The sequence below is a fragment of the Kogia breviceps genome, chromosome 8 (genome assembly GCF_026419965.1).
Source record: "Kogia breviceps isolate mKogBre1 chromosome 8, mKogBre1 haplotype 1, whole genome shotgun sequence".
Taxonomy (NCBI): Eukaryota; Metazoa; Chordata; class Mammalia; order Artiodactyla; family Physeteridae; genus Kogia; species Kogia breviceps.
In genome coordinates this window covers 24,113,186-24,134,092 of record NC_081317.1, presented here as the reverse complement: position 1 = coordinate 24,134,092, position 20,907 = coordinate 24,113,186, and the positions used below count along the sequence as shown (strand labels likewise).

The 20,907-nt window shown below is 38.4% G+C and overlaps 1 protein-coding gene across 2 annotated transcripts in view; it reads right to left on the bottom strand.

Annotated features, from left to right (window-relative positions):
- Window positions 1-20,907, bottom strand: part of TMEM245 (transmembrane protein 245) — a 104,646-nt gene that overhangs the window by 14,102 nt on the left and 69,637 nt on the right. For both annotated transcript variants that reach the window (XM_067040994.1, XM_067040995.1), the window contains 5 exons: window positions 18,920-19,042; window positions 18,646-18,791; window positions 8,565-8,665; window positions 7,478-7,652; window positions 2,520-2,714 (listed from right to left, as the gene is read on the bottom strand). In XM_067040994.1, coding sequence (XP_066897095.1) covers window positions 2,520-2,714; window positions 7,478-7,652; window positions 8,565-8,665; window positions 18,646-18,791; window positions 18,920-19,042 — 740 coding nt within the window. The remainder of the gene's footprint in view (window positions 1-2,519; window positions 2,715-7,477; window positions 7,653-8,564; window positions 8,666-18,645; window positions 18,792-18,919; window positions 19,043-20,907) is intronic.

Sequence of the window (20,907 nt, the reverse complement as noted above, 5' to 3'; positions counted from 1 at the left end):
ATATGGGAAATAAGGATTCCAACAGAGGGGAGAGCTGAGGGAATCCCCAGGGTGACAGCTGTACAACTCTGCTGGAGCAGATGAGAACAATCCAGGAGCGACTTCTTCAGGAAGATAACACTTACAGCAAACCAGACGCAACTGAGCATGCTGAGTGAGAGGAGAGGTAAATACCTGGTGCAAAGCCTGGCATTGGACTAATTATAAGTTCACAGAAAACAAAGCAAATAAAAAACAGTATCTTTATAACACAAAGGAAAGCAAAATGTTGTGTAGGTAAGGAACTATAGACAATATACAAGAAGGCTTAAATATGAATGTAATTTACAGAGCCATAATAATGTAAACACTGAATACTGATCTAACCAATATCACAGTTTAGTAATATTGGGCGGATGGTTAGTAAAAGAGATAATTTCTCACTTTCCAAGTGGGAAGTAAACAATGCCAATACATGAAAAAAAATCAAGAAATAAACACAATTTCAAGATATGGAGGTAAACGTCAAATAGAGTCGAAAGTGGTTCCTCTTAGAGAGGAAAGGAAGGGGCAGGGAGAAGGCAAAGGACTGCTATTTTTCACAAGCTTTACAGAAATTTTTGACTCTTTTAAACTATATACATCCATAACTTCGAAGGAAAAAGATTACAGCTACATCGGTCCTTACATTATTTTTTCAAACCCCCATACCACTTAATTAACAACATTCTGCCTTCAGAAGGGAACCAGGGGAAAGGGGTCATTTGCCTCTAGAAGGATTCATATTAGCTTCTTTTGTTTCACCTTAGAAACTAACTCTTGCTCTACCAACCTGGAATCATCAAAAGTCTTTTTCTAAAATAACAGCAAAATATTGATCAACCAGTTTTCTTTTTACTTCTTGTTTCGTGAGCCCAAGGAATATGGTATCCACTCAGCAAATGCTCTCTACTGCTTTCAAGTAACTGTCCACTGACTTCTCAAGAACCCAGTACCTGCCTTTAAGAGCAAAGGCAGGAAAGGATATCATAGTGTAACCACCCCCAAACTGGTGACGTCTTTGTTAAAACCTCTAAGTACCTCTTCTTTACATTCTTCTTCAGGAAACTGATATTTCACTGCCATCAAATAAGTGCCTAGAATTAACTAAGATGGCCTTTTGACCAACTAGCTCTAACTCAGAAACCTTATTCTACTTGTTTTGGGTTAAAGGACTATGTCTTTCTTCACAAAATACAACACTTAAAGTGAAATGAGCAGAACATTTTAGAAGAATTTTAAATAAAAATAGTTTCACTAAATACATTTTCAGAATCAACTGGTTAATGACTCCTTAATTACACTACAATATGCAACAAAAAAATTCTTTTCCAACTGAAAATAAAAAGGGCAATGCAGTATAGTCTCTGGAAAGTTAAAATCCTATATTCTGAGACTTAGTTTCTGTTTTGCAAGTATCCACTGAAGTTAAACCAGATGTAGTCCCAGCCATTCCCCTGCTGGTATATACTCACCTGAAGTAAGTACTCATGTTCACCAAAAGCCAAGGACTGGAAAGTTCATAGCAGCCTGATTCATAACAGTCCTAAACTGGACACTACCCAAATGTCCATCAATACTACCCTGAATAAATAAATTGTGGTATATTCACACACTGGAATACTACAGTATATAAATAAATATATATAAATTAAATAGTATATAAATAAACCTACAGAAAAACTGAAAGAGTAGTACAACTAACGGCCATGTCTGTCCTTCATCTAGACTCACCAGGTGGGAACATTTTGCTACAGTCACTTTCTCCCTCTCAGTTTGACATCTCATCCCTAAAGGATATTCTGCTACATAACCGAAGTATCACTGTCAGACCTAAGAAATTTAACATCAATACAATATTATTTCATATATGGTCCATAATCAATTTCTCCAACTGCTTCGGAAATGTTCTTTATAGATTCTCTCCATTCCCCAATCCAGGATCCTGTCACGGACCCATGCACTGCATTTGGTTGTCCTATTCCCTAAGTCTCCTTCAATCTAGTACACCACTGTCTCAAAATGGTCCTTTAAAATTTATTTATTTTTGGTTTTTCATGACATTAACAATTCTGACCCAGTCGGTTTTTGATTTTTTTTTTTTTTTTTTTTTTTTTGCGGTATGCAGGCCTCTCCCGTTGCGAGGCACAGGCTCCGTACACGCAGCCTCAGCGGCCATGGCTCACGGGCCCAGCCGCTCCGCGGCACGTGGGATCTTCCCGGACCGGGGCACGAACCCGTGTCCCCTGCATTGGCAGGCGGATTCTCAACCACTGAGCCACCAGGGAAGCCCAGACCCAGTCGGTTTTTAAATGATCCTGATATGTGAAACCCAAAAGTCTACACCCCAAATGATTTCTATTTACTTAGTGTCTTCAATCTTTAGTAGAGCAGAGGAACTGAAATACTCTGTATCCTAACAGACTGTATGCAGGTGAAAAATAATGAGACACGTTAGTTCAATTTCATACACAGTCTATGATCATTCTGCTGTAACTCACCGCTGAGTCTGAACAGGCCACGGGGTCTGGTTTGGTGTGGGTACTGAATTCGTGGGACTCATTAACATAGCACTATAGATATTGGAAGCGACCACAAGTATGCAGAGAAGTATGGGCCCAATGATTGCTCCTTCCAGGCCCAGGTAGTACGCTCCTCCAGCCACTGCCAAGCCTGTCAAGTAAGGATGGCCACCTCTGGAATAAAGAGCACACAGATTACTCGTGACTTTTAACAAACATAAACCTTGGAGTAAGTCGGAAATACACTCTCTAACACAATGTTCACTCTGTAATACACCTGCCTTTTGATTGCATTATCAGCTTTCTTCAGATCACCTCAAGGCAGATAACAAGATGCAAAAATTTTCTTGCCTACATGTGTGACGTTTGCCTTTTTATAGGTCCAGCAACGGAAGGAGTGAAGTCAGCAATGTTAACAGGTACCATTTCAGGGCTGTCTGAGGTGGATTAATGTCAGCTTAGGACTGGTTATATAATCTACCTGTTAGGTTTACCTCCATCTAGAAAAATTAAGTGGGCACAATTAAGTGTGTAGTTCAACTAATTATGCTTTTTTTTTAAGATGATAACAATACAATGACATCCCTGTTATTCGTAAGTTAGACTTCTAGCCACCTCCTAAAATACAGATTTTAACACAGGCAGTGATAAAAGGCCTCATGAGGAAAATATTTGTTAAAAAGCCCAAGATTTTTATTTCATAGGAGAGTCATAACTGTCTTCCAGCTTATCACAGTATCACTTACATAATTGGAATGAAATAAGACACAGGCAGACCTCGGAGATACTGCAGGTTTGGTTGCAGACCACCATAATAAAGCCAAATATCACAATAAAGTGAGTCACACGAAATTTCTGGTTTCCCAGAGTATATAAAAATTATGTTTACACTGTACTGTAGTCTTTTAAGTATACAATAGCATTATGTCTAAAAAATGTACATACGTTAATTTAAAAATACCTGATTGGTAAAAATGTTAACTATCATGTGAGCCTTCAGCAAATTGTAATCCTTTTGCTAGTGTCGAGTCTTGTCTCGATAGTGACGGCTGCTGGCTGATCAGCGTGATTGGTTGCTGAAGGCACAGCTGAAGGCAGCTGTGGCAATTTCTCAAAACAAGACAATGAAGTTTTGCTGCATCCACTGACTCTTCCTTTCATCGACGATTTTTCTGTAGCACGCAATGCTGTCTGAGAGCATTTTACCCACCACAGAACTTCTTTCAATATGGGAGTTAATCCTTTCAAACTCTGCTTCTGCTTTATCAACCAAGTTTATGTAATACACTAGATCCTTTGTTGCCATTTCAACAATCTTCACAGCATCTTTACCAGAAGTAGATTTCATCACAAGAAGCCACTTTCTTTGCTTATCCATAAGCAAAGAAAGTTAAAGTTTTATCATAAGACTGCAGTAATTCAGTTACATCTTCAGACTCCACTTCTAAATCTAGTTCTCTTGCTATTTCCACCACATCTGCAGTTACTTCTTCCACTGAAGTCTTGAACCCCTCAAAGTTATCCATGAGGGTTGGAATCAACTCTTTCCAAACTTCTGTTAATATTGATATTTTGACCTCTTCCCATGAAATACGAGTGTTCTTTTTTTTTTGTCGTACATGGGCCTCTCCCTGTTGTGGCCTGCCTCTCCTGTTGTGGAGCACAGGCTCCAGACGCGCAGGCTCAGCGGTCATGGCTCACGGGCCCAGCCGCTCCGCGGCATGTGGGATCTTCCCGGACCGGGGCACGAACCCATGTCTCCTGCATCGGCAGGCGGACTCTCAACCACTGCGCCACCAGGGAAGCCCACGAGTGTTCTTAATGGCATATAGAATGCTGAATGCTTTCCAGAAGGTTCTCAATTGACTTTACCCAGATCCATCGGAGGATCTGGGTAAAGTCTTACATAATAAGACTTGAAAGTTGAAATTACTCCTTGAACCACAGGCTGCAGAATGGATGTTGTGATACAGGCATGAAAACAACATTAACCTCATTGTACATCTTCATCAGAGGTCTTGGGTGACTGGGTACATTGTCAAATAAGCCATAGTATTTTGAAAGGAATCACTTTTTTCTGACCAGTAGGTCTCAAGAGTAGGCTTAAAATATTCAGTAAACCATGTTGCAAATAGATGTGCTATTATTGAGGTTTTGTTGTTTCATTTCTGGAGCACAGGCAGAGTAGATTTAGCACAATTCTTAAGGGCCCTGGGATTTTGGGAATGGTAAATGAGCACTGGCTTCAATTTAAAGTTACCAGCTGCATCAGCCCCTAGCAATAGAGCCAGCCTGTCCTTTCAAGCTTTGAAGCCAGGCATTGAAAGTCCTAGGTGGTATCCTTTTCCAATAGAAAGTTGTTTCGTCTACACTGAAAATCTGTTTAATGTGGCCACTTTCATTATTTCTCTTTAGCTAGACCTTTTGGATAACTTGCTGCAGTTTCCACTTCAGCACTTGCTGCTTCACCTTGCACTTTTATGTTCTGGAGACAGCTTCTTTCCTTAAACGTTACGAACCAACCTCTGCTAGCTTCAAACATTTCTTCTGCAGCTTCCTCACCTCTCACAGCCTTCACAGGATTGAGAAGAGTTAGGGTCTTCCTCCAGATTAGGCTCTGGCTTAAGGGAATGTTGTGGCTGGTCTGATCTTCCATCCAGAACACCAAAACTTTCCCCATATCAGCAAAAAGGCTGTTTTGCTTTTTTTTACCATGTGTGTGCACTTTTCACTTCCTTCAAGAACTTGTCCTTTACATTCACAACTTGGCTAACTGACTCAGGAGGCCTAGCTTTCAACATACCTTCTTCACTAAGTTTGATCATTTCTAGACTTTGATTTGAGAGATGTCTGACTCTTCCTTTCACTTGAACACTTAGAGGCCACTGTAAGGTTATTTATTGGCCTTATTTCAGTATTGCTGTATCTCAGGGACTAGGGATACCCAAGGAGAGGGAGAAGATAAGGGAACGGCTGGTTGGTGGAGCAGTCAAAACACATACGACATTTATCAATTAAGTCTGCCAACTTATATGGGTGTAGTTCATAGCACCCCAATACATGATGTTACAATAGTAACATCAAAGATCACTGATCACAGATCATCATAAAAAACATGATAATAAAAAAGTCTGAACTATTGCAAGAATTACCAAAATGACACAGAGACACAAAGTGAGCAAATGCTGTTGGAAAAATGGCGTCAATAGACTTGCTCAACACAGCATTGCCACAAACCTTCAATTTGTTTAAAAAAAAAAAAAAAAAAGCAATATCTGCGAAGCCCAATAAAGCAAAGCACAATAAAATGATGCATGCCTATAGATTACAGCAGCACAGCACACTGATAATAACCTATGACCACTGACATAAGAGGGACTTAGAAATAAGGTATATTTTGTTTGTTTCTAGTTTCTAGACACAGATGATTAGAACAATTTAGTGAATACTAAATACTAATAACTAAATACCTTGGAAGGATATCCTGTACTGTATTACAATTCAGTAACATTGAAGGTGAGCTAGTCTTCAGGAAACCAATAAATTGTATTTGTAATTTATTTGTCTTCTTCATTCCAAAAAGGATTTAGGGCAATATTCCATGTTACACTATGTAAGCAAGCATTTTCCCTAAACAATACGTTTAAGGAAAATTTTTGTCAAAAATGCTTAAAGCTTAAAAAAAGTGTGGGAGCTTTTAAATAAAAGCTTAATTTACTACAAAATAAACTAAAGCAAGTTATGTAAAATTTTTCATTTCTTAATGATGTTGGTTAAATAAGGTGTTACTTTATTATTAAGATAGAACTATATCTAAGTCTTAAATTCTAGCTAAAAACCCTGATATAAAATTTACAGCAAAGTTTAAAGAAATGAAAACACTTAACTATAAATCATGTAACTACTCTTACGGTTTAAATATCAACTATTAAATGTTAGTTAAGCTCACTATGAAGTTCTCCTGTTATCTTTATATTTTAGGCATAAAAGTTCCCCTAAGGCTTGCTTATGGAGTTGCTTGTTTCTTGTTGCTCTGGAACTTTGGGGCTTCTTAGTTGTTCTATATCACTTATTTTCTATTTTAACTTACTAGAGAGAAAACAAGGTAGCATATGACTGGTCTCTTCATAATTTCAAATTAACTGAAGGGTCCTCTTCCTGTAAACTTAGACCCTGTCTACGCTTATTGTGATGACTTTTACGTAAAGAAAATTTAAAATATTAACTATTATGATAGTTTCAGTGGGCCATATTCTGAATTTGAGTAGCTAAATAAAATTCAATATTTGTCACATCCTAGATTGTAATAAGCAATGTTAATCTGGATATGTGACTAAATGCGAATCAGCTTGATTTACTGAATGCAATTACTAAGAGACATCAAAACCTATAAAAACAGACAGATATTTATTATATTGCCAAAGTTTGGCTTCTGCCTTAAATTTAATCTGCATTCATCATAGAACCATACTATAATATCTAAAGTAAGAAAGCACTGCTTGTCAGATACGAACTTGATGAGGTTTCATTTTATGTGGAAATCCTCAAACTTACAACCTAATAATGTGTTTCTCCGAAAGCAAAGAAGTTCTGAAAATAACTACTAACTTGTTATCATACTTAAAATACTTTTCTTTTGAAGTATGTACAATAATACTTTTTTCCTCGGTTAGATGTCACTAAACCAGAGGATTATTCACAATTTTTAGTCTCATGTATTGTAAATAAAACTTATAACAAAATAGCATACCTTACAAATGATATTAATTAAACTTTGATTATATCAGTGGGATCACAAAAGATTACTTCACTGAAAATCCTACCACCAGTCCTTTCTCCCACGCCCAAAAGGAAAAAAAAAAAAATCTTAAAAAAAGGCCAAAGAAATTCCTGGATGTGATTCATCACCAACTGCAGAAGTTCTGTGGAATACTTACCCTGATATATCAGAATAGATGGCAGTATCTACAAAGTATGTCGGCAAGAGATGAAAAACCAACAGTAAGATGGCTTTGCATCCTAAGCCTTGTGTAAGCCACAGGTCTAGAACTGCAGGTATTGCTGCCCAATATGTGCCTAGAAATGGCACTGCTCCAAGGATTGCTGCTAAAGCTAATAAAGATTAAAAGAAGAACAAACAACTTAACATCATCATCAAAGCAATAACAAAACAGCAGAATCTAATCACTAGCTCCTACTACTTAAAAATTTCCACCAGAACAAGTTAAACAAATACAAACTCAAATTTTAGGGGAATGATATGCCCTGTTTGACTGAATTTGCTAGTTGAATGAGGTCCAAGATCTTCAAACTGGATCATGAAAATCTTTCTGAGGTGTGTGTTTACTTCATGAATCTGTTCTTAGGCAACAAAATTTTAGTGTCCCACAGCTGTTATTCTCAATCAATGGTTAGTTAATACGTATGCAGTTGGCCCTCCATATCCTCAAATGTGGAACCTGCAAATACAGAGGGCCAAAGAACCTGAGCATCCACATATTTTGGTATCCTCAGGGGGTCCTAAAACCATACCCTCAGGGATACCAGAGGACAACTGTTCAGTCCTATAATATAACTATAGAGTACTCGTCAAATATTTGTACTGATTCCAAAGCCAAATCAGAAATTAGTTTTTAAATCTCAGATAAGAACGTATATTCTTTACCTTGCTTCTTTCTAATAAAAATGAAGTGTAATTTCAATAAAAACACCAAAAATAACCCTGCTAACTGAAGGACCTTACTTTACACTCATCCCTTTCCAGAACATGTTCTGGAAAGTACGTTCAATTAACAAATAAGTATTTGTTATTTATGCAGTGCTTCCTATGTGCTGGGTATTGTTTTAACTACTGGGGATACAGCAATAAATCAACATTCCAAATCATATTTCTGCTCCTAATCTGGACTAGATTAGATCTCAAAATTTAGCATTTTAAATTTAAGGAAGCTGACAGTAAGTGTATGTAAAGTGGCTTAATGTCCCTTAAATAGAGGACAGCAGAAGTTATGATACAGTTGTTACCTGACGGTATGAAGACAATATTGATGCCAAATATAGTATGAGTCAGCCAGGTGTATAATCCGTAGAAGCCAGCCATTTTGAGGGAAGCATCAAATACCCCTCTAGAACATCCAAAGATAAAAGGGAAAGAAAATAAACACAGTATCATACTGTGATTCAGAAAAATCCGTATTTCTAGGCTTCCGGCTACTTTATCCAAATCTGATAATAGCTTCAATTTTTCCAATGGCCTGAGAATGCTTTATTCATTTTATTTCAGAGAAACATAAAATTCTTGTATTGAAAACTTGAAACAGATTTACTAAACTGTTCTTTAAATTTCTCTAATGAAAAGATAACTGAAATAAAACACCTTAAAATACCCTATTCACTGAAATAACTCATCAACTCTTCACTTCTAAAGCAGATCGCTCACCACCAAAATAAAGAGTAAGAAAAATAAGTGTGAATATCTTATTTCTGAGGATGTAGTTAAATTTGGAGACATCCAGGCTGTGGCCAGCCCTCCCCTTTGGGAAGCGCAAGTGAGGCATACTATAGCAGGTACTTCATCAGTCTTTCTTCTCTTTAACAAAATGTTCCCACACATCTTAAACCACGCAACCCAACCTACAAAGGAACTTCTAAAAATGCTATCAAAGAATGCAGGTCATTGGGAGAGAATTTACAAAAAAAGTCTTATTAATTCCAAAGTAAAATCAGAGAGGAAAATACTAGAGGTGTAAAAACAGACACACATATTCCGTGATTAATAGGAATGAAAATATGCTATCTCAGGTACTTCATTTTCGCTTTTCAGTTGGAAGATTAAGGTAGTACTGTATAAGGAGGAGAAATAAGGAACTGCTCAGAGAGAGCACAAAGGCAGCAAATCTTAAGTTATCCCAAGGTATCACAAAGTTACAAAAACCAGGAATCTGTGGGGTGCACAGGACGCATGCTTATATACTCATGAGAGAAGGAAAAGCTGTTTGTGATTGAAAAGAGAAGAGACCGTGGCAGCAATGTACTGCTGTACACACAAAAAGACACACCAAGATTTTCCAAAGCATCCCAAGAGGTGTACTGTGAGAGTAAGTCAAACTCTGGGACCCAGTGACTCAGTCATTTCACAGGGTTCTGAGACATGGATTTGGTGACCGAGTGGCTCCCAAAATTATGAAACCTTGTCATACTGACCAGCAGCTTTCACTCAAAAAGGGGCCATAGGCTCTCTAACAATAAGGACACAGGCTAAAGAGATACCAAAAAGACTTAAAGTAAGGGAGATAGCCCACAGGAAATATAAAAGATCTGAACAGTAACTGATTAGAAGACATGGAGGAAAAAAAGAACATGAGAGATTCAGGTTTTAAACCTGAGGGAGAAAGAATGGCAGTGTCTCAAAGTCATGGAGAACCCCAGAATGGGAGAGGACATGGAAGAAAAGGGAATATGTTTAGTCTGGGCAGTGTTAAGTCGAAAAAGGATGATGAAAATAAATACCGTGGAGGTAGCTGGAAATAAGAGACAAGGCTTAATAGTGAACTTGGGACAAGAAATTTGAGATGCACCAAATAATCATAGGAAAGGGTAAGATATCCCAAGGGGCAAGCCTAGAAAGAATGGGGCAATGAGCTCTGTTCTCATAAGGGACCTAAGGACAAAGATACACCAGCCAAAGAGATAATGTAATCATTTCTCTAGTAGGAAGAAAATCACTAGAGTACACTATTCCCAGAGAGCAAGGGAGAAGGAAGCTTTTGAGAATGAGGGAATAATAATATCAAATATCATGGAAAGATTAATGAGAACAAAGTCTAAGAAAAAAAGTACAGAATCTGACTAGAATGGGGAAGGGGGCCTGGTGAGAAAAGATATAGACGTGATACTTCGATCAACCTTATGGTGTTTTAAAAATTTTAAGCCCAAAATAAGTTGACATCAAAGTGCAATGGAATACCACCACTGAATCACCCCTCTAGGTGGCCAAGTAAGCAAAGCTCAATCCAAAAAGGACCACTCGTAGAAAAACAGTCTCCTTCCAATTCTGGGAATATTGACTGTTGGTAATATTCTCACTAAGGCAACTTTTAAGTAATTTTGTAGACCCTAAACGCACCATCTATTGTTCGCAGTAACTAAACATTTTCATGTATCCCAATGTGGGAAGTAAAGACAATATATTTCCCCTACCTTATGATCTGGCACACAGTTTTTTAGAAAGCAGAGAAAAATCTTCTAATAATTTACTAAGAGAATTTTTTAACTCCTTCAAATTCCTAGCCATTTTTCTCCTCTCTTTCTTCCATATGAGTTTTATTGAACTATAATTTACCAACAATAAAACTCACCAACTTTACGCATATGATTCCGTGAATTTTGACAAATGTATACAGTTGCATAACTACCACCAGAATCAAAATATAGAATATTAGCATCATTCCCAAAAAGTTTCCTCATGCCCTGTTATAGTGAATCCCTCCCTGAGCCCTGGTCTCTGAAAGCCACTAGATATGCTTTCTGTCACTACAGTTTTGCGTTTTCTAGAATTTTTTACTAACAGAATCGTACATTACGTACCTTTTGAAAAAAATATGGTAAAATAGACATAACATGAAACTTACTATTTAACCATTTTTAAGTGAACAGTTCAGTAGTGTCAAGTACATTCCCACTGTCATTACACAGCTTTTTGAGTTTGGTTTCTTTAACCTAGTACAATGCTTTTGAGGTTCATCCACATAGTAATTTGTTCCTTTTAAATTGCTGAGTAGTATTCCATTATATGGCTATACCACAATTCGTTTATCCATTCACCAGCTGATGGGCATTTGGGCTATTTCCAGTTTGGGGCTATTGTGAATAATGCTGCTATGAACATTTAAGCACAAGTTTTGGTCATATGCTTTCACTGCTTTTCCGTAAATGCCTTAGAGTGAAGATGCTGGGTAATATGGTATCTGTTTAACATTTTAAGAAACATTAGCAATTGTTTTTCTCTCTCCATTCAGAGAAAACCTATAGTCTATGGACACCCAGCCAGAAGTTACTGCCTGCTACATCACATCTCCTCAAGGTGTAAGGCTTAAACTTCATACTTATGGTATTATGTGGATGGATGCTGGCAGAAAGAACAATTCAGCTCATAAAAAGCTAAATGGGGGGCTTCCCTGGTGGCGCATTGGTTGGGAGTCCGCCTTTCGATGCAGGGGACACAGGTTCGTGCCCCAGTCCGGGAGGATCCCACGTGCCGCGGAGCGGCTGGGCCCGTGAGCCATGGCCGCTGAGCCTGCGCGTCCGGAGCCTGTGCTCCGCAGTGGGAGAGGCCACAGCGGTGAGAGGCCCACGTACCACAGAAAATAAATAAATAAATAAATAAAAATTAAAATTAAAAAAAGCAGCTTCCTTATGATTAAAAACAACAACAACAAAAAGCTAAATGACAATGCATCTGGAGTCCCAAGTAACTGACCTGATACACACTTGGTGCTCAATAACAGTAGCTATAATTGGAGCTACTGTTATCAGGTATCAAGTTCACCAGTCTCATATGTATGTAGCATACAGTCTTCCTCTACTATCCACCTCAATCTTTTTTAAAAAAATATTTATTTATTTTATTTATTTATTTGGCTGCATCGGGTCTTAGTTGTGGAACACGGGATCTTGGCTGAGGCATGCGGGATCTTTCGTTGTGGCGCACGGGCATCTCTCTAGTTGTGGTGTGTGGGTTTTTCTCTCTCTAGTTGTGGCACACGGGCTCCAGGGCATGTGGGCTCTGTAGTTTGTGGCACGCAGGCTCTCTCACTGAGGCGTGTGAGCTCACTAGTTGTGGCGCATGAGCTTAGCTGCCCCACAGCATGTGGGATCTTAGTTCCCTGACCAGGGATCAAACCCGAGCCCGCTGCACTGGAAGGCAGATTCTTTACCACTGGACCACCAGGGAAGTCCCAATCTTTTCTTTTGAGTGGAAGAATATCTGCGTGTGCTCCACCTTCTAGGACACCTGTTTTCAGTGACTCTTTAAAGACTGACAGTTGTTCTCTAACTACATCTCCAGGCTTTCCTAGCACTCAGCAGTTGGAGAGAATCAAATTCAGAAGACTCAGCAGGCTCTTTTCCTCCCCTCTTTCGGTAGCTCAGTCAATCTGGCTCAGCAGGCCTGACTTATCTCAATGGATGAGACTGACACCAGCCCCTGAGCTGGAGGCTCCGCCTTTCTAACAAGGCCACATCCTCACTCAGAGACCTTCCACTGTCAGACAGTCCTACAGATGTTCCCCTGCCCCGTGCCATATGGAGACTGTTACAAGGCAGGGGTCCCCTCTACTGCAAGGCAGGCCATAGCACATCCCATCCAGTTAGTCCCCATCTAAGCATACCTCTCTGTGAATAAAAGTTCCAAGTTCATACACAATCAGCTTTTTGTCTAAGTGTAATTATACTTGTATAATTATGACACATAAAGGTTTGTGTGTCCATGCCTTGTTTACACAACTACATATCTAACTCCTCTGTACCAGAGACTTGCATTGACTTCAAATGATTCGTTAGAATTTTAATTCTTTTTTTTTTTTTTTTTTTTTTGCGGTATGCGGGCCTCTCACTGTTGTGGCCTCTCCCGTTGCGGAGCACAGGCTCCGGACGCACAGGCCCAGTGGCCATGGCTCACGGGCTTAGTTGCTCCGCGGCATGTGGGATCTTCCCGGACCAGGGCACGAACCCATGTCTCCTGCATCACAGGTGGACTCTCAACCACTGCGCCACCAGGGAAGCCCTAGAATTTTAATTCTTAACCAGAGCTCTGTCTTTATCCTTTATAAACTCTGAGATGAAACTGTTATTTTCACAAGTTTTTTACTTCAGCTCTCAGCCCCCTCTCATTTCTGACCAAAAGAGTATTTATGTTACTTTTCCAAACTGAGTGAGAGAGAACTAGCCAGCCAACTCAGGATTTCATCAGATGACCTGCTTTTAATGGAGTGAGACTTGAAGCAAGGACATGGGTGGGGAGAATGAAAAACCATAGTCAAGAAGCTCTATGCCCTCAGGGTACACAGGGCCCTAGACCACAAACAGGTAGGAAGCACAGCCTAAGGGAAAAGAAAGAAAAGGAGAGTAAAGAGTCCACAATCAAATTCTGCCTACTCCTGACATTTCCTTACACTGGTTCTGCCCTCTTTTCTTTCTAAAGGTCAGAGAGGAAGACTATTAGACTATCATTCCCCAGGGAACTACAGCAGTCTACCCTCACTGCCACACACAGCACCTCAAGTAGAAGGTGAGCTAGTGGAGAGGGCAGGCATGTTCAGAAACCCCGCGTAGAAAATGACCAATCAGGAATCCCTTCTTACAACCCCCTCCCTTTCCTGATTCACTAGCCACCCCAGAGACCCAGCTCCACAATAAAAGGTACAGAAACCTGGTTGACACTGGATGTCCATTCCAGAGGGGAATGGTCACGCTGTGCACGCAGACCTAGCTTGCTGGTGAGGGGCTCAGGGAGAGCTGCTCCCATAGACGCCTTCCATCCCCACTGGAAGTAACTGTGAAATCACACACACAAGCGTACGACCGCGGCATCACATTAAATCGTGTAGAGTCCTTGGCAGCAGTAAATACTAATTCAATATTTTTATATAATTAATACATTGTTTTGTGTCTTTGACAGTGCCTACCGATCATGGATACTTACTCTAGTGCTAATTTAAAAAATCAACAAGAGGTTGTTTCAATTACATACGCAAATAGCAAACATTTGTATCTCAACACTAGTTCTATTATGAGCCTTATTAAAATGACTTTAGCAATTTTTAAAGCACCACAAAGAGAAACTAAATACAAGACAAAGTTTTTAAAAGTCATTTCCCTTGGAAACTTGAAGCAAAGGTTTAAGCTTATTAAACTGATCTTTAATCAAGTAGGTTAAAAAGGAATTATATTTACTGACTTGGTTATTATTTAAGAACTCTACTAATTAAATTTTCCCAAAATGCATAAGAGATTCTGCCTCTCTATTTCAGCATTAGGAGATCTCTTCAAATAAATGAAAATATATTTTCTTACAGCTTTAAACTCTTCCTTATACATTTTAATTTAAACAAATAATGTTTATAACCTTAAATCCACAAGAATTTCTTTCTAATGAATATTTAGTATTTCCAGTAAAAACTGGAAATACTGATTTACTAAATAATCGACGCTGATTTTTTTTTTAACCCAAATACTTTTTTTTTTTTTTAATGGTACGCAGGCCTCCCACTGTTGGGGCCTCTCCCGTTGCGGAGCACAGGCTCCGGACGCGCAGGCCCAGTGGCCATGGCTCAAGGGCCCAGCCGCTCTGCGGCATGTGGGATCCTCCTGGACCAGGGCACGAACCCGTGTCCCCTGCATCGGCAGGCGGACTCTCAACCACTGCGCCACCAGGGAAGCCCGCAGATACTTTTAATTCTGCAAAACTGGAGGGTAGAGGTGGGAAGCATGTTCACCAAAAATCTCACAGTACATACATTCTCCCATCAAATTCATCACTAGGACTCCCACTCACCGGCCCTGAAAAGCTGTAATCCCACAAGCAAGAGCCCTACCCGTGTGCATGCACTCATGTGAAAATATCACACACACTAAATTGCACTGAGGCCGTGACAACATGCAACTTAGTAATGTGCAATATCTCCACCAGAGCAAGCAGAATGGAGCATCGGGGAAGAAGGGTGTGATGCAAACATTCAGGACACAACATGCTCTAAGGGGAGGCAAATGGTTTGGGGGTAACGGATGCATGCCACTAACTCAAAAATTCATGACATGAAAACCCAATCACAAATGTACTCAGTTTAGAAGAATACTCATTCAGAACAGAGAAAAATAACTAAGGTTCAGAAATTCAATGAGACAGTGATTATCTAGTAGCCACATATTTCAGAAGGCAAAGCTTGAAGAACAAAGACACTTTCACTGTCTGGACATGCAGTTAACTCCCAATTTCAATTCCACTTTTAACTTATTAATGGATCATATAAAATGAGTTTAATAATTCACTTAACTGCAACACTGATAACAACTAATGACTGATGCTTATAAAACCCGACAATCACTGATAATTTACACAGTAAACTTCAGTCTCAGGGCATTATGATAATATTTTAATGATAATTTGTATAATATTTTCCCTCTTAAAATCTTCCTCCATGAAGAAACAAATTCCATCTTGAACATAATCCTTAAGAATGAAAAAACTGACAGGAGCTTGTAGAACTAGAACTCATTGTTACCTTACATATACGAGAAAGTTCTTCAGAGGTATCTATGTAAGACTGTATATTTTAAGTCTTGAATTTGACCCAGTAAAGAAATAAAAAGCACTCAGACTGCTAAAAATCAACCTGAATTATAATCTATAATTTATATAACTTGATATAGCTGTGGTTAGAAAAATGGCCCAGCCTATAACAAGTTATCTCATCTGTACCATATTTTTCAGACTCACAGAAATCTCAATTTTAAGAACAATTAGAATTGTAGTGTTGGTTGTTAATTTTTTTTCTGTATTAAAAATAAGTCCTCTATGTGACTTTTACCACAATAAAAAAACATTAGCCTTTGCTGTGCACCTGAAACTATCACAACATTGTTAATAGGCTATACTCCAGTACAAAATAAAAAGTTAAAAACAAATTTAAAAAAAAATAAGATAACAAAATGAATGGTTTTTGTACGAGTGTACGTTAGAACCAAGACATGGGCTATTCTTATAGTACATAATTAGTGTGTACAATCCCAAGAAGATAAAGCAAATCTAACCTGTGAAAAGACATATATTTCCTCATATCTATGTAGATGACTGTACACTCTCTAACCTCAAATTCCTTCCTGAACCAAAGACCTAATTTTTTAAAAAATTTTTATTGAAATATAGTTGACTTACAATGTTCTGTTAGTTTCAGGTGTACAGGAAAGTGATTCAGTTATACATATATATGAATATATATATTCTTTTTTTACATTCTCTTCCATTATAGGCTATTACGAGATACTGAGTATACTTCCCTGTGCTATACAGTAGGCCCTTGTTATCTATTTTATATACAGTAGTGTATTTTATTAATCCCAAACTCCTAACTTAACCCTCCCCCCCCCACCTTGGTAACCATAAATTTGTTTTCTATTTGTTTTGTAAATAAGTTCACCTGTATCCTTTTTTGTAGATTCCACGTATAAGCGATATCATGTGATATTTGTCTTTCTCTGCAAAGAACTAAGTTTTTAGCTGCCAGCCTCATGTGTCCATGTGGATAGTCTTAACAGTACCATGAATTTAATTCATCATCTTCTGTTCCAACCATCTCCTGGAAGAAGGCATCATGGTATGCCAGAAGAATGTGTGATCTCAATCAGCTGGACTTAGGTACAAATCACAGCTCTGCTTACCAGTTCCAAGGAACCATGACATTAAAGAATAATCTTTAAAACAAAGGAGGTGGCATATTTGGTATGAAAAAAAAAATGACTCAATGACAGACATCTAGAGGATGGTCAGTTGTGCTAGTAAAGGTTACTTCAGGAGAAAGAAGTATCTTTCTTGACGTTCTTTATGGACAAGCTAGATACTTTTCTGTAAGACTTGGCTTAACTTACACTGACTAGAGGATTATGGCAGCCTTTGATATGGCTGATTCCGTAGCTTTATCCTATTGGGAAGACAGAAAGTTATTTTTCCTTTTTGGTAAAGTATTTGCGTAAACTTTTCGAGACAGATGTCACTCAGATACACTAAAGTTAATCTATCGATAGATTAATAAAGATGATAAACAATGGTCAAATAGGCTTAGAAAGGATGCTAAAGCCAACAAGTATCTTTCCGGAAGACAACTTCACCCTGAAAGCTGTTACAGTAGACAATATACTCCCAAACTTAGAATATTTACATGGATGGCTCCATGTGGATACCTGGGAGCACCAAAGGGGATAAGAGCTTTTTTGGTTTTAATCCCACCTACTGTCCAATAAAGTAGGAGGAAAAAACAGAAAACCTAACAAAGTTTCCAGAGAAAATATATTTTAGGTTGCACGCATGCTATTTGAATGTAACCAAGGGTTTTCCAAAGATCAAAGTGGTATCCTCACCAGCTGTTACATGAACACAGTGAAAAAAATAAGCCAAAATCAGTCAGACAGAATTATCAGGTCAAATCAAGATTTCTGTGGCAGACTAGTTTCAAGAAATTACCATTTTCTTAAAAATAAGTGGAAACAGAAATGCCAGCCAAAGATTCACTATTCAAGAGAAGCTTTAGACCGCCTAACAGCTTATTAGAAAGAGGAGCTCTAATGGATAACATGAGGATTTCATTTGAGTAGCTATTCATAAGAAGTCAAAATGAAGTAGAGTCTTATTAATGAGTTAGAGCAATGAGGGACAAAGTTTTGGGAAGGAGCTGAGACAAGGCTGCAAAAGGCCTCTCCCTACCTGACATGATGAAGAGGAAAAAGAAAAAGGCATCAGTGACTTGGAAAGAGGATATGAAGAATAAAAGCTGAAGAATCATCTCATTCAGAAATCAAGCCTGCAATACACAGACCCCAGAAGACATGATGGAAATTCCTGGCTGGAACCTGCAATATACACAGAGCCTGTGACTTGGAAATAACCCCAAATTTTGCATTTCCGGTATCCAAACTACCCTCTGCAGAGGGCACAGCCTAGCTGCAGAGGGACAGAGGATGAAACAGGAAGGCCACCTACTCTCCTCCCCAAGCAAAGCTAGAATTACTGAGAATACAAGGGGGGTTCTGAGAGAAGCTGAGGTGTATGTGTGGTGCAGGAGGGGCTTTTCCCGAGCAAATTCTGTGACGATTACGAGCTGCAGCAAGGGCCTGGGGACAGGCCATTAGACCGCTGTACATTACAGGCTTGAGAGTAAGATATTGAAACTGTTTTACATTATCCTCTCAAGGGAGGTGTAAAAAATTTGAAAATACCAGCGTCCCTCACTAGCTTAGCACTGAATGTTACCAGGAAGGCTCAAGACAGAAAAATGGGCCTCTCATGGAGAGCAGCTTCTGAAGGAAGTAAGAAGAGCATAAATCTTCTCCCTACCTGATAGCCTCTTCCACAGACTGGCCAATAATATTAGAAGAAGGACCTGGCTGAGATAGTGGTGTCAAGCTTATCACCCACTTCACTGGCTTGTAGTACTCATCACTGGAACTTAACAGATAAAATAGTGTGGTCAGGAAAATTATCTGCAAAACAAAGGACAGTACCTCCTAAAATATCACATTTGGAAACTACAGGAAGGAAACATAAACGGAACCAAGAATATGCTTTACTGCAGAAGGAGTGTGACACGTACTCATCTGTGTGTACATACCAGAGACAGAACGAAGTTGAGGAGGGCAGTCCCGCTGTAGAAGAGGATGGTCAGGAGCGTGGTGACAGTGGTGAAAAGCAGGCTCACATTCCTGCTCATAACGATCCACAGAGACTCTAAGATCTGGCGAGGAGGGAAGGCTAAATGTTAGAACTAATCGTCAGGAAAGCGGTTTCTACAGCTATCTAGTGTGCTCTTAATGGAGTGTTTTAGTACCAGAAACTGAAACAACAAGAACTGAGTACTATTTTACCCGAAAACATTTGAATGTTGATTAGTAAGGAAAATGGTTAAGTAAATTATGGTGAAAGTACTACAAATAATAACAGGCAGCCATTAAAACATCCCTATTATAACACAGAAAAATATTTTATGATACAATGCTAAGTTTAAAGAACAGGACAAAAAAGCTTATTTATAGCATGATTATAACTATGAAAATGGCACGCATAGAAAAAATACCTACAGAAGAATATGCCAGAGTGCAACCTGTAGTTATATGTAGCTTGTAGGACCACAAGCACAGGCCAAGAAATTCTAACATTAGTCTGATTAGCTATACCTCCCCCACCGACTTGCCATCTTCAATTTAGAACCAACAACAAACACAAAAGCGTCACTTCAATGACTTCACTAAAGTCACAATAAAAGAAATGAACAGATGGGGTCAGAGCTCTGCAGCTGAAAACCTTTCCTCAGATAGATAATGACCCTATATCAAGACCTACTGAGTTCATCTGATCCATCACCTGCAAATTCACTAGAACCAGATGTTAATACATGTTAAATATTACTGAAAGAATAATATCAATAATAAATAAAATTTATTATATATAAATATATATATTATATATAGTATATATATAATTTATTATAAATAATAAATAAAATCAATAATAATATCAATAACACACCTACGTGTTTTCACATAAGTGTGTTATAGATATTTCCTATCTCTTCATGAACTTAAAGTCCCATATGATAACGTCTGTTCTATTATTCTCCCCAAGAGGACTATCCTTCCTCTTAATGAAAAACAAGGAAGCAAGATGATCAGTAAAACACCTTCCATTATAGTTTTCAAAATGCTCGCATAAACCTCACAGCAATGCAGCTAGGGAAGCCATGTAGATGGTATCATCTTTATTTTACAGATATACAAACCGAAGCTCAGAGATTTTTTAAAACTTGCCCAAGGCATGAAGCTAATAAGTGGAATTAGAGCTAGGACCAGAACTCCTAATGGCTGGTTTCATTTTGGTGCCCATTCCAAAAGAGAAGTTCTGTTTTTTGTCATATCCTCAAGTTATACCATCTCTTCCATGAAAGGCCTATCCATGCCTTTCCTACCTCAAATGTACCACTTATAAAGGCATATTTTGTTGTCCTCAGCATTTCTTGCAAACCTCAGCTCAGCCTTCATAAGAGGACTTTGGCAGGCTAGTTTCATTTACAATAACTCCTTACATAAAATCTTGAAAATGCTTCACGATGCCTACAAAAATATGCGTGATTGACTGTTTGACCTTATGGGATAAAGAATGAATGAATAATGCCACTGATTCTAAAAAACAAACCAACAATGCTCTTACTTGTGATTTTTACAAACATTCTTTTGGCGAATTCAGTCACTTTGGAATTTTTATCAAAAAAAATTTTTTAAATACTTTCTGGGTCATACTGATAGGAAATACTCTGTGGTAATTCTTAAGAAATTAACTGAATACATTAATTGTAGACTGGTAGTCACCAACAATCCAGGAACTTTTCTATGTACTCAAAGGGATTAGGAAGAAAGGTTCAGAAAAGAAGAAAGAGATGCTGGGTATTATAAAACCAAAAAATTCAATCAAGGGCTGACCTTGACAGTTTCTTAAAATTTGTTCTGATGAGATAGGTGATGATATTAAAGAATGTGACTTTTTTAAAATACTGTATAACAAAACGTGTCAATATTTAGAATATATATATTAGATATTAGTGAACCA